This window comes from Amphiprion ocellaris, chromosome 24, assembly GCF_022539595.1.
Source record: "Amphiprion ocellaris isolate individual 3 ecotype Okinawa chromosome 24, ASM2253959v1, whole genome shotgun sequence".
Classification (NCBI taxonomy): Eukaryota; Metazoa; Chordata; class Actinopteri; family Pomacentridae; genus Amphiprion; species Amphiprion ocellaris.
The window spans coordinates 1,183,598-1,197,033 of NC_072789.1; the positions used below are offsets into that span (position 1 = coordinate 1,183,598).

General features: G+C 37.6%; 1 protein-coding gene and 1 pseudogene across 7 annotated transcripts in view; one reads left to right on the forward strand and one right to left on the reverse strand.

Moving 5' to 3' along the window:
- kcnh7 (potassium channel, voltage gated eag related subfamily H, member 7) overlaps positions 1–13,436 on the reverse strand; it is a 103,950-nt gene that overhangs the window by 6,342 nt on the left and 84,172 nt on the right. For 5 of the 7 annotated variants that reach the window (XM_055008502.1, XM_055008501.1, XM_055008500.1 and 2 more), the window contains one exon: positions 13,246–13,330. In XM_055008502.1, coding sequence (XP_054864477.1) covers positions 13,246–13,330 — 85 coding nt within the window. Of the gene's footprint in view, positions 1–2,821; positions 2,981–3,823; positions 3,945–13,245; positions 13,331–13,436 lie in introns of all 7 variants that reach the window. The other 2 variants (XR_008600838.1, XR_008600837.1) reach the window with 1 other exon arrangement.
- Positions 8,192–11,752, forward strand: LOC111565857 (vesicle-associated membrane protein 2-like; annotated as a pseudogene).

Here is a 13,436-nt window from a genome sequence, read left to right on the forward strand (position 1 = left end):
ATTCATAAAATAATCAACCAAAATCCAGTGAATTTCACTGGAGTTTGGTTGATTATTTTGGTGTATGTTCTGAAGAAAATATTAGATGTTTTACTGATATATGTAATCACTTGAGATATTTTTTAGGATTTTTTTAGAAGATTTTTACTCATTTTTTTGAAAATATATAAAGGCCCTATAGGTCCTATAAAACAACATTTTTTGGTGCCCGTAAATGAGGGGAACAGGAGGGTTAAATGATTGTTCTTTCTCACTGTGACGGTGTGGCAGCAGCTAAACTGGTCATTCCAGATGCTCTTCTCCTCAGCAGTGTTTTCTAGTTCTTCCTGGGGGATCCCAAGGCATTCCCAGGCCAGATGAGATACATAATCCCTTCAGAGAGTTCTCCTCTCAGAAAACCTCTGAAGGAAGTCGCCCAGGAGGATCCTAATTAGATGTTGAACCACTTCTGCTGACTCCTTTTAACATAACATGACCATTTTGAAACAACTCACACTGAACCTCAGGAACTGATGCTTTTTTAAAGTGTAGCAATGAATGAACTTAACCCTCCTGTTGTCCTCATTTACAGGTACCAAAAAATATTGTTTCCTTGTCTGAAAAAAATCCAAAAATTCAGCAAAAAAATTCCCCAAATTTCTGAAAATTTGCAAAACCTTCAGGAAGAAAATTCCAATAATTCATTCAAAGTTTCCCTTAAAAGTTTTATTTAAAAAAAATAATCCCCCAAATTTGGCAAGAAATTCTTGTAAATATTTTCAGAAAGCGAGTAAAAATCTTCCAAAATGCAAAAATATCTAAAGTGATTCCATATATATCAGTAAAACTTATAATATTCTCTTAAGAACATTCACATATAAATCAACCAAAATCCAGTGAAATTTGCTGGATTTTGGTTGATTTTTATGTGAATGTTCTTAAGAAACATTTTTAGCATTTCTTTATTTACACCAAAAAATGTTCAAAGATTTCCCAAAAATGTTGAAAATGTGGATGTCAGAAGTTACATTATGAAAATATATTTTTTTTCCACATTTTCAAACTTTAAAACGGGTGAATTTTGACCCGCAGGACGACAGGAGGGTTAAAGAACTTGAAAATGTACAAAAAAACATAAAAAGCTAAGATTAGATTCCCAAGCATTATGAAAAATGCATCAAACCCACTGTCACTTGTGATTCAGTGGGTAAATCTGGGGGCTGCACAGTGGCTTAGTGGTTAATAGAAGATCCCGGTTTGCGTCCCGACCTTCCTGGGATCTTTCTGCATGGAGTTTGCATGTTCTTTCTGTGCATGTGTGGATTTTCTCTGGGTTCTCCAGCTTCCTCCCACAGTCTAAAAACATGCTGAGGTTAATTGGTGATTCTAAATTGTCCGTAGGTGTGAATGTGATTGTTTGTCTCTATATGTAGCCCTGTGATAGACTGTTACCTGTCCAGGTGTCTCCTGCCTTCACCCTAAGTCAGCTGGGATAGACTCCAGCCCCCCATGACCCTAATGAGGATTGGTATTGGTATAGATAATGGATGGACGGATGGTAAATCTGGCTTGGCTGTGGCCTCAACCAACAAGGTGTGATCAACAACCACACACTCCGAAGCAGGAGGTGGCAGAAGTGAGTGACCTTGAGGTTTTCCAGCTGCCATCAAACAAAACTCCAACAGGAAGGAAGGTGAGCAGAGTCAACATGTGGGGGAAATGGAGGAGCTTTTGGCCGAAGCGGTAGGTTGAATTTTACACAGAACAGCGAGGACACACGTATGGAAACTAACTAGAAATGTCCAGAAACTGCCTGTAGTCCAGAAGGTTCATGCAAAGATCCGTTCTCTGATGAGCATGTGTTTGGATCTTAGAGTGAACCAGATGGATTCTCAAAAAGATATTTAACCACCAGTGCTGTTTAAAACATGTTGTAGGTATCGTAGGAGTCTTTAAATATGTCTGTGTAGTTTCTCATTCATCCAGGTCATGGTTATCCAAAGTTGTTTAAATCAATCCAACTGGACTTTAAGAAGGTTCCTTGAAGACGTTTCACCTCTCATCCAAGAGGCTTCTTCAGTTCAGAACTGAAGTTCAGTCTTTTCCCAAATTCAGTTCAGAACTGAAGAAGCCTCTTGGATGAGAGGTGAAATGTCTTCAAGGAACCTTCTTATAGTCCAGTTGGATTGATTTAAACAACTTTGGAGAGTCTTTAAATACTTTTCTAATGACATGCATGAAAGAATATTTACTGCATTCATTTCCTAACTAAAACAAGCAGACGTCACTGAGGCCAAATAAGGCATCTTGTCTGTTTTTTTAATGCCTAAATGACACTATTTTACAGCCAGAAACTATAAAAACAGACACAATCACTGGATTTTAAACATTCTAGCAACCTTTGTGTGATGAGCTGTCAGAAAATATTACCAAGTTTAAGCATCTATTTCATAAGAGTAGTGTGTAGGAGAGGAACCAGCATTTCAGACAAAAAAAAAATGCAAACAATTTAGAAATTACAAAACTAAATTCTGTTCTAAAATGTACAAGATTAAAAAAATATGCAAAATATGGTCTTTAATAAGAAAAATTCAAGTTCTGAGATAAAAAAACTAAATGTTGAAATTTAAATTACATAATAAATAAGATTATAAATATGGGAAAATGTTTCAATATAATTCAGATTGTGTCCTTTTGGTTTCTAATGAGCAGCTTCTGAATAGGAAGCTGTCATTAAAAAACAGAATAAATCTCTGGATTATTATCTTTACAACAGACCTTGAACTACTCAACTTGGGAAACGGATATTAAATGTTTATTTTTATAAATAAAACAGACACACCTTGCAGTTCTTCTACCAGTACTTGTTCTTGAGTTTTGCAGCGCTGCTCTCGAACTGCGAGGCTCCGGCCTGCAAGGCATCGGCCCGGTCGTCCAGCTCTGACAGCTTCTGATCTCTTTCCAGGACGTTGTCCACGTTCACACGCATGATGTCCACCACCTGAGGACGAAAACACCCGTCAGCCTCTCCGTCAGGTAAACATCCAGCTTAGACCTGTAGAGTGTTCTACTTTTAATTGTACAATCTGTATAGACGGTGGAACATCCTCATGCTCAGGAGGACGTCTGGAAGAAGATGTTGGTCTTTCTGAGAGAGAATCTGTACGACAACACAAACCCTGGTGCAACATTATGATCCCACCTGTAACCAAGATGACAGCTAATGACTGCAGAGATCCAAAGTGAAGTCAAAATTTCAGTCTTTTCCCAAATCTTCAACCTTTGAGCTCATTTAGCTTCATTCCTTTAACCCTCCTGTTGTCCTCATTTACGGGCACCAAAAAATCTTGTTTTCTTGTCTGAAAAAAATCCAGAAATTCAGCAAAAAAAATTACCCACATTTATAAAAATTTGCAAAACCTTCAGGAAGAAAATGGCAATAATTCCGTAAAAGTTTCCCTTCAAAGTTTTATTTTATTTTTAGTTTTATATATATATATATATATATATATATATATATATATATATATATATATATATATATAAGTAATCCAGCAAAATTTGCTGGATTTTGGTTGATTGTTTTTGTAAATGTTCTTAAAGAAACATTTTTTTTCCACCAAAAAATGTTCAAAAATTTCCCAAAAATGTTGAAAATGTGGACATCAGAAATTTCACTGTGAAAATGTTTTTTCCCCCCAGTTTCAAACTTTAAAACTGGTCAATTTTGACCTGCAGGACGACACGAGGGTTAAATTGAATCCATTCTGGATGAAGCTGTCCTCCCTAAACCATTCACAGTGATCCTGAATAGTCTCTGGTTCTTACAGCAGAGGTTCCTCACCTCGTCCACCTGAGCCTGAGTCTGCTGCAGGCGTCTGTTGCTGGTCAGGTTTGGGGCCGGAGCCGGAGGGCCTCCTTCGCCCTCCGGGGCCCCTGAAGCAGCTCCTCCTTCTGGAGTCGACCTGCAGGGAAAGAAAGATGGAGAGAGATGGACGTTTCGTCACAGACATCATGAACAGACGAGCTCTGCATCACCACTGATATCTTTGGTTAACCCTCCTGTTATCCTCATTTACAGGCACCAAAACATATTGTTTCCTTGTCTGAAAAAGAAATCCAAAAATTCAGCTAAAAAATTAGTTTAGTATGTCGTCCAAAATATGACAAAAACGTCATAGTTTAGTGTGTCGTCCAAAAATGTCACAAAAACGTCATAGTTTAGTATGTCGTCCAAAATGTTACAAAAACGTCATAGTTTAGTACAGGGGTTTCAATCATGCAGCCCATGGGCCAAAAGTGGCCCCCCAGAGGGTCCAATCCGGCCCTCAAAGTGTAAAAATTACAGCGAAGACATGAACTGCAAATTGTAAATTTGTAAAACTGTAAATTTCAAATAATTTCTAGACCGTGACCAAGTTATTTTGGTCATAAAATAAAATACTAGATTGTTCATTGTTCTTTTGTGCCTCATTTTTGTAATATTTTGTCTCGTTTTTGTTGTTTTTTGTTGGACTTTTGTCATTGGTCTCATGTTTTTGTTGGTTCATGCTTCTTTTTTGTCTTGTTCTTGGTATTTTATGTTTCTTAGTTTTTTTCTCGTTTTTGTCATTTGTCCATTTTTTGTTGCTTTGTGTCTCGTTTTTGTCATATTTTGTCTTGTTTTTGTTGTTTTGTCTTTCTTTTTGTCGTTTTGATCATAAAGTAAATTAGTTCCAGATACCTGAGACTGAATGTTTTGTGCTTTTGTCATCTGTAAGTTGTAATGTGTAAATAATAAATTGAGGTATGATGTTTTTGAAATTGAGCGTGTTTTTCTTAAGAAATTTCAGGTTGTTCACGATTTTTTGAAAAACATAATTTCTTAAATGCAAATAATTTCCGAATTAACATTTTTGCACTAAAACAAAGGAAAAATTTGGGGTTGTTGTTATTTATAGGTTATTATGCTGTGATTTTACTGGCGCGGCCCACTTGAGATCAAATTGGGCCAAATGTGGCCCCTGAAAAAAGATGAGTTTGACACTCCTGGTTTAGTATGTTGTCAAACATGTCAAAAAAAGATCATAGTTTAGTATGTTGTCAAACGTCAAAAAAAAGATCATAGTTTAGTATGTCGTCCAAAATGTCACTAAAAGTCATAGTTTAGTATGTCGTCCAAAATGTCAAAAAACATCATAGTTTAGTATGTTGTCCAAAATGTCACAAAAACGTCATATGACGTTTTTGTGACATTTTGGATGACATACTAAACATCAGGTAGTTAAACAAAAAAACATCAAAGAACAGTCTTTCAACGTTATTTATTCTGTGCATGTTTTCATTTTTCTTCAGTAAAATCCTCAGACATACAGCTCAGCACACCAAAAGCTAAAGACCTCATAAAACAAACAAAAACTCAGAATTCCTGCATCTGAACCACCACTGACATCACAGTAGCTTCAGTTTTATGTAATTTCACTCACACATTCTAGAGTTTTTCCTGTTTGGGGTTGAATCCTCAGTTGATGTATTTGGATTTTCTATCTTGTTTTCTTTTATCTGAGCCACATCATCATTCCTGAGTTGTAATTTCTGTTTCATGAGGACTTTTTTTTGCTTCTGTCTTCACAGATTCTATGGACATTTGGACTATTTTGATGTCAGCATTTCATTTAAAGCAGCATCTGCAGTGATTCACAAGGTGAGTGATGTTTGCCTTCATTGCTTAAGTCTATTGCACAGTTGCAGTTACTTTTTTCCCCCTGACGTTAAAGGAACAATATGACATGTTAAATTCTGGTCTATCTGTTTACTGAGCAGAATGTGTCAAAACATGTGGTCAGGGAAGAAAAGTACAGGAGTAAAGTGAAAAGTGTTCCTTGAACAGGTCTGTTTTCTGGCAGGTTATTGAACAAGCAGACATTCATGTAATCTAAGATGTGATTTTAGACAAAGTGAACCTTAAACTGTGAAACATTCAGTGCAGCATCAGCAAAGACAGGAAAACTGGCATAAAATAGATGTAAATCCTGATAGAGGCTTTAAAGCCTTCAATTTTAACCATTTCTGGGGTCATGTTTGCTCTGAAATAAGTACAAAAACAGAACTATTCTAAAAGTATCCCGATGCTGCGTGACACTACTGATAGGTCGAATTCAACTATTAGCAACAGCACTGCTAAAACCTAAAAAACACTGTAAATGAAATGTGAAATTGCATTATTCTCAGTTAAATTTACACCTTTAGATGGGACATAACATCATTAACAGTCAAGCATTATACACAGCAGTATTATGTACATTTGATACAGTATTTTTAGCCATTAAAAACTGTACATTTTACAGGACAAAGATTTCTTAAAATGTTATTACTTTGGTAAACTAAAAATGCTTTCAGTGACAGACAAGTTGTTTAGAACAAATCACGTCACAGAAGAAGTGAATGAGATGGGTTGTTGAGGATTTTGTGAGTCATTGATGGATCATCTATTGATTAGCAGACATGGAGTCACAAAAATGTGTCAAGTGTAAATTAAAGTTCTATATCAGAGTTGTAATCAAAGTTTTAGTTCTCCCCATGCTCTGTTTAGCAAACCAAAAAACCAAAACTTTGTTTCTGTGGTTTATCTGCCCTTCATACAGCTTTAAAAGTTTACAGTGCAGTTGGTGTTAACTATATTATATCTAATATTGTATTTGCTTAACCTTAATCTCTAAATTACTCAAGTGCTTTTGAATAAGTACATTTTTCCTATTTCTTTAAAATTAAAACCAGTGTTTTCCAAGAGAGATTGCTGTGACTTAATTTCAGTTTATTCTGAGAAATCGTTGCAAATTTGGATAGTTTTCCTTTACTGTGTATATAGTGGTGAAACAATAACTAATCTTTGATTATATTTTATTTTTAACCTAAACACAGTCAAATTAAATATTTTAGGTCTAAAAAGTAGGCATTTTTGGATGCAGACAAAGAAATCTAAGATCTGAAAATACAAGTTAATTTAGATGTGTAATCATGTTCATTCATGTGTTGTTCCATTAGAAGGAAACCAGGAAGATTTAACCTTTTAAACCTGACATATTAGACAAAAATACACTTTTCACGCCATCACTGAAGACATGAGATTTCTGAAATGTTGGAGTCAGTTTGACCCCCACCACAATCTCTGTTGCAGTGGGTCCTTTGAGGCTCCTGGACTGGCTGCGCCTGGAATCGAACCCACATCCTCAGTGTGTGAAGCTATATACGAGATGCATGTGCTATACCACTACACTACCAAGCCATGTGACAATCGGAGCCTTTCCCGTTGTGCATTTGGTCAAACCTTTCAGTCCAGTTTCTTACTATAATAAGTTAGTAGAGAAAGTGTCTTTATAGTTACGTTGGTTCGGCGACGGCAGGCAAAGCCTGAAAGGACCCACTGCAAGAGAGAGTGCAGTAGGAGTCAAAGAGTCAGAGACACAAAAAGACCTAAGGGGCGGAGGTCTGGAGGAATGGCTCGGTGAGATGGCGGAACGGTTGGCAACTCAGAGGCAGCAGGGTGGCGTCCTGCAAAGGAATGACACGGGAACGAAAAGGAAGGAAGGACGGATGGAAGGAAGGAAGGACGGAAGAAAGAAAAAAAAGAAAGAAGGGAAAAAAAAATTAAAAAATAATTAATTTTATACTACTTGAAATACTCTTACATACTATTAAATGATACTAAGATACTTGATTTTGTACTACTTTTAATCGTATATTAGTGTATTAAAGTAGTTCAAAATCAAGTATATTAGTTCCTTCAAGTAGTACGTTAGTATTATGTTCTACATTGAGACACTTTCTGTACTAAGCAGTTTGAATTTTCTGAACCAAGAACCAACGTAACTATAAAGACACTTTCTCTACTAACTTATTATAGTAAGAAACTGGGGAAACACCCTCTGGGGGGCCACTTTTGGCCCATGGGCTGCATGTTTGACACCCCTGTACTAAACTATGACGTTTTTTTCAGATTTTGGATGACATACTAAACTATGACGTTTTTGTGACATTTTTGGACGACACACTAAACTATGACGTTTTTGTCATATTTTGGACGACATACTAAACTAATTTTTTAGCTGAATTTTTGGATTTCTTTTTCAGACAAGGAAACAATATGTTTTGGTGCCTGTAAATGAGGATAACAGGAGGGTTAACCAAAGATATCAGTGGTGATGCAGAGCTCGTCTGTTCATGATGTCTGTGACGAAACGTCCATCTCTCTCCATCTTTCTTTCCCTGCAGGTCGACTCCAGAAGGAGGAGCTGCTTCAGGGGCCCCGGAGGGCGAAGGAGGCCCTCCGGCTCCGGCCCCAAACCTGACCAGCAACAGACGCCTGCAGCAGACTCAGGCTCAGGTGGACGAGGTGAGGAACCTCTGCTGTAAGAACCAGAGACTATTCAGGATCACTGTGAATGGTTTAGGGAGGACAGCTTCATCCAGAATGGATTCAATTTAACCCTCGTGTCGTCCTGCAGGTCAAAATTGACCAGTTTTAAAGTTTGAAACTGGGGGAAAAAACATTTTCACAGTGAAATTTCTGATGTCCACATTTTCAACATTTTTGGGAAATTTTTGAACATTTTTTGGTGGAAAAAAAATGTTTCTTTAAGAACATTTACAAAAACAATCAACCAAAATCCAGCAAATTTTGCTGGATTACTTATATATATATATATATATATATATATATATATATATATATATATATATATATATATATATATATATATATATATAAAACTAAAAATAAAATAAAACTTTGAAGGGAAACTTTTACGGAATTATTGCCATTTTCTTCCTGAAGGTTTTGCAAATTTTTATAAATGTGGGTAATTTTTTTTGCTGAATTTCTGGATTTTTTTCAGACAAGAAAACAAGATTTTTTGGTGCCCGTAAATGAGGACAACAGGAGGGTTAAAGGAATGAAGCTAAATGAGCTCAAAGGTTGAAGATTTGGGAAAAGACTGAAATTTTGACTTCACTTTGGATCTCTGCAGTCATTAGCTGTCATCTTGGTTACAGGTGGGATCATAATGTTGCACCAGGGTTTGTGTTGTCGTACAGATTCTCTCTCAGAAAGACCAACATCTTCTTCCAGACGTCCTCCTGAGCATGAGGATGTTCCACCGTCTATACAGATTGTACAATTAAAAGTAGAACACTCTACAGGTCTAAGCTGGATGTTTACCTGACGGAGAGGCTGACGGGTGTTTTCGTCCTCAGGTGGTGGACATCATGCGTGTGAACGTGGACAACGTCCTGGAAAGAGATCAGAAGCTGTCAGAGCTGGACGACCGGGCCGATGCCTTGCAGGCCGGAGCCTCGCAGTTCGAGAGCAGCGCTGCAAAACTCAAGAACAAGTACTGGTAGAAGAACTGCAAGGTGTGTCTGTTTTATTTATAAAAATAAACATTTAATATCCGTTTCCCAAGTTGAGTAGTTCAAGGTCTGTTGTAAAGATAATAATCCAGAGATTTATTCTGTTTTTTTAATGACAGCTTCCTATTCAAAGCTGCTCATTAGAAACCAAAAGACACAATCTGAATTATATTGAAACATTTTCCCATATTTATAATCTTATTTATTATGTAATTTAAATTTCAACATTTAGTTTTTTTATCTCAGAACTTGAATTTTTCTTATTAAAGACCATATTTTGCATATTTTTTAATCTTGTACATTTTAGAACAGAATTTAGTTTTGTAATTTCTAAATTGTTTGCATTTTTTTTGTCTGAAATGCTGGTTCCTCTCCTACACACTACTCTTATGAAATAGATGCTTAAACTTGGTCATATTTTCTGACAGCTCATCACACAAAGGTTGCTAGAATGTTTAAAATCCAGTGATTGTGTCTGTTTTTATAGTTTCTGGCTGTAAAATAGTGTCATTTAGGCATTTAAAAAAACAGACAAGATGCCTTATTTGGCCTCAGTGACGTCTGCTTGTTTTAGTTAGGAAATGAATGCAGTAAATATTCTTTCATGCATGTCATTAGAAAAGTATTTAAAGACTCCTACAATACCTACAACATGTTTTAAACAGCACTGGTGGTTAAATATCTTTTAGAGAAACCATCTGGTTCACTCTAAGATCCAAACACATGCTCATCAGAGAACGGATCTTTGCATGAACCTTCTGGACTACAGGCAGTTTCTGGACATTTCTAGTTAGTTTCCATACGTGTGTCCTCGCTGTTCTGTGTAAAATTCAATCTACCGCTTCGGCCAAAAGCTCCTCCATTTCCCCCACATGTTGACTCTGCTCACCTTCCTTCCTGTTGGAGTTTTGTTTGATGGCAGCTGGAAAACCTCAAGGTCACTCACTTCTGCCACCTCCTGCTTCGGAGTGTGTGGTTGTTGATCACACCTTGTTGGTTGAGGCCACAGCCAAGCCAGATTTACCATTCATCCATCCATTATCTATACCAATACCAATCCTCATTAGGGTCATGGGGGGCTGGAGTCTATCCCAGCTGACTTAGGGTGAAGGCAGGAGACACCTGGACAGTTAACAGTCTATCACAGGGCTACATATAGAGACAAACAATCACATTCACACCTACGGACAATTTAGAATCACCAATTAACCTCAGCATGTTTTTAGACTGTGGGAGGAAGCTGGAGAACCCAGAGAAAATCCACACATGCACAGAAAGAACATGCAAACTCCATGCAGAAAGATCCCAGGAAGGCCGGGACGCAAACCAGGGATCTTCTATTAACCACTAAGCCACTGTGCAGCCCCCAGATTTACCCACTGAATCACAAGTGACAGTGGGTTTGATGCATTTTTCATAATGCTTGGGAATCTAATCTTAGCTTTTTATGTTTTTTTGTACATTTTCAAGTTCTTTAACCCTCCTGTCGTCCTGCGGGTCAAAATTCACCCGTTTTAAAGTTTGAAAATGTGGAAAAAAAAAATATTTTCATAATGTAACTTCTGACATCCACATTTTCAACATTTTTGGGAAATCTTTGAACATTTTTTGGTGTAAATAAAGAAATGCTAAAAATGTTTCTTAAGAACATTCACATAAAAATCAACCAAAATCCAGCAAATTTCACTGGATTTTGGTAGATTTATATGTGAATGTTCTTAAGAGAATATTAGAAGTTTTACTGATATATATGGAATCACTTTAGATATTTTTGCATTTTGGAAGATTTTTACTCGCTTTCTGAAAATATTTACAAGAATTTCTTGCCAAATTTGGGGGATTATTTTTTTTAAATAAAACTTTTAAGGGAAACTTTGAAACTTTGAAACTTTGAAAACAAGCTTCTAGGCCAGCTCTATTAGCTAGTCCGGTTTTCCACTAGGGGTCCTATCCCAGGACTTGAAAGTCATTTTAGAGTTATCACAGAATCCTCCTAAACCTTAATGACTGTTCACGCTCAGTGATTTACTTCAACTGACAACAGCCGTACGTTGACACCGTTTTGGTTTCAGGCTGTCCGCTGCTTCAATCACTGACCAGTCTTTTCACACTCTCAGTTTAACACATTCACACTTTTGTAAGTTTTTAGCGTTTCTAGCTTAGGGCTTCACTTTCCTAATCAACGCTTTTTACACTCACTCAGTGTTTGGTGCAGTACCTGTCGCTCTTCTCTTTTGTTCGGATGCCATCAACCTGGAACCACGCGGAGCCTGAACGGGGTTTTACCGGCCGTCGTGGAATTCAAACACGGAGGTCTTTCATCCCCGAACCCAGTTCCAGGGGGCTGTGCACAGACTTCGGTCTCCCTCAAACTGCTCCTTTTTAGAAGTAACAGACTTTTTTACCATGAAAAGAATACGTTTTGTATTAATATCAATAAATTAGAATAAATATGAGTAACTCACCAGGGGATCGTATTTCCCAGCCCCAAGTACCTCCCCAGGGGTACAGTACTATCAGGAGCCAGGCTGCCGTGTTCCTGGACCCTCCAGGGTAGGAGGGAGCCTGGACCAGCCACAGCGAGCTGCTGCCTTCCAGGTCCCTCCAGATACCCATTCTAGCTGACCAGGGAAAGGGCAAACAGGATCCCAGTGGGGAGAACCAGGACCAGCCACAGCGAGTTGCTGCCTTCCTGGGTCCCCGGGGGACTGCACTCCCCAGCGACATGCTATACTATGATGTTTTTTTGGACCAAAGGCTATACTATGACGTTTTTGGGCGACACACTATACTTTGATGTTTTTTGGGACTAAAGGCCATACCATGACGTTTTTGAGCAACAGTCTATCATATGAGATTTTTTGTCAACATATCGATAAAAAAGTATGTCCCTCAAAAAACGATCAAGTAATACAGCAACACCAGTCGGATTCATTCAAACGTTCCTCATGAAACAGAACCTCTTGAAAATAAGCCTAAGATGCTGAAGTGAGTCTGTTTTAAGTGGTAATTCTACTTCATAAAACACACCTTATTATGTAACACTGGGCTATCAAGCTGGAGCTGGTCCAGCAGACATTCATGATAGGAGACTGAGAATAGAGTGAGTACAGCTTTGGCATGTTAAGTGGATACTTCACATTGCAGAGGCTCCATTATGTAACTCAGACATCACCTGGAGGCACCATAGTATAGATGAGTTTTTTAAACTATGGACTGGGAGTCAGAAGTGCTTGTGGTGAGAAGAAAGGTTTGTATCCTTCGAGAACAACCTTAATTTTAACGCATGGAAGTTCACGACAACCTAAAGGTATACCAAGCCATCAAAAACAAAAAAAAAGATCTCACAAATCTCAGCAGTGTTTTCACTCTCAGAGAGCAGGTTAATCATCTACAGAGGAGGCAGATTGCTATAAGAAGAGTAACTAACTCATAGGGTTATAAATATTACAGTAGGATTCATAAATGTGACAATATTAGGGTCTATTAATATCACTTAATTTAAATGGGTGAAACTCCACTGCACATATAAAAGTATGGCTACATATTTACTGTGGATTTCATTTCCACAGAAAATGTGAAGAGCTCGCACCTGGTATGAAGGGAAACATTAACCAAAGTCTTATTAAAAGTAAACTGCTTATTTACTCTCCGAACACTGTGTTGTTTCTGCAGACGTGCAGGACTTTATGCTGCAGTGAAAAATAAACCTACAGTGATGCCATAAGGTCTTGTTTTATCATGTTTGTCTTCATTTACTCATGAAGCTGCAGATGGACTGACCTGCTCTGAGGAGCTGATTAAAGAACAGTCTACAGTAACATGTGTGTCCCATTACTAACTACTTAAACAGGAGTGACGTTGCATGCTTGAGCTTACCTGTGGAAGATTTTCTTCTGTATGACATCCGTCTTCGACACTTGACGTCATCCGAGTTAGAATCAGTTGCTTGTGGGTAAGTCGTCTGTAAAGAGGACAATGTCTGATCAGATTGCACCATATAAAATGTAAGGACACATATTAATGGACATAAAGTGACTGAGCCGTTCCCAGACACAATTTAATATCAA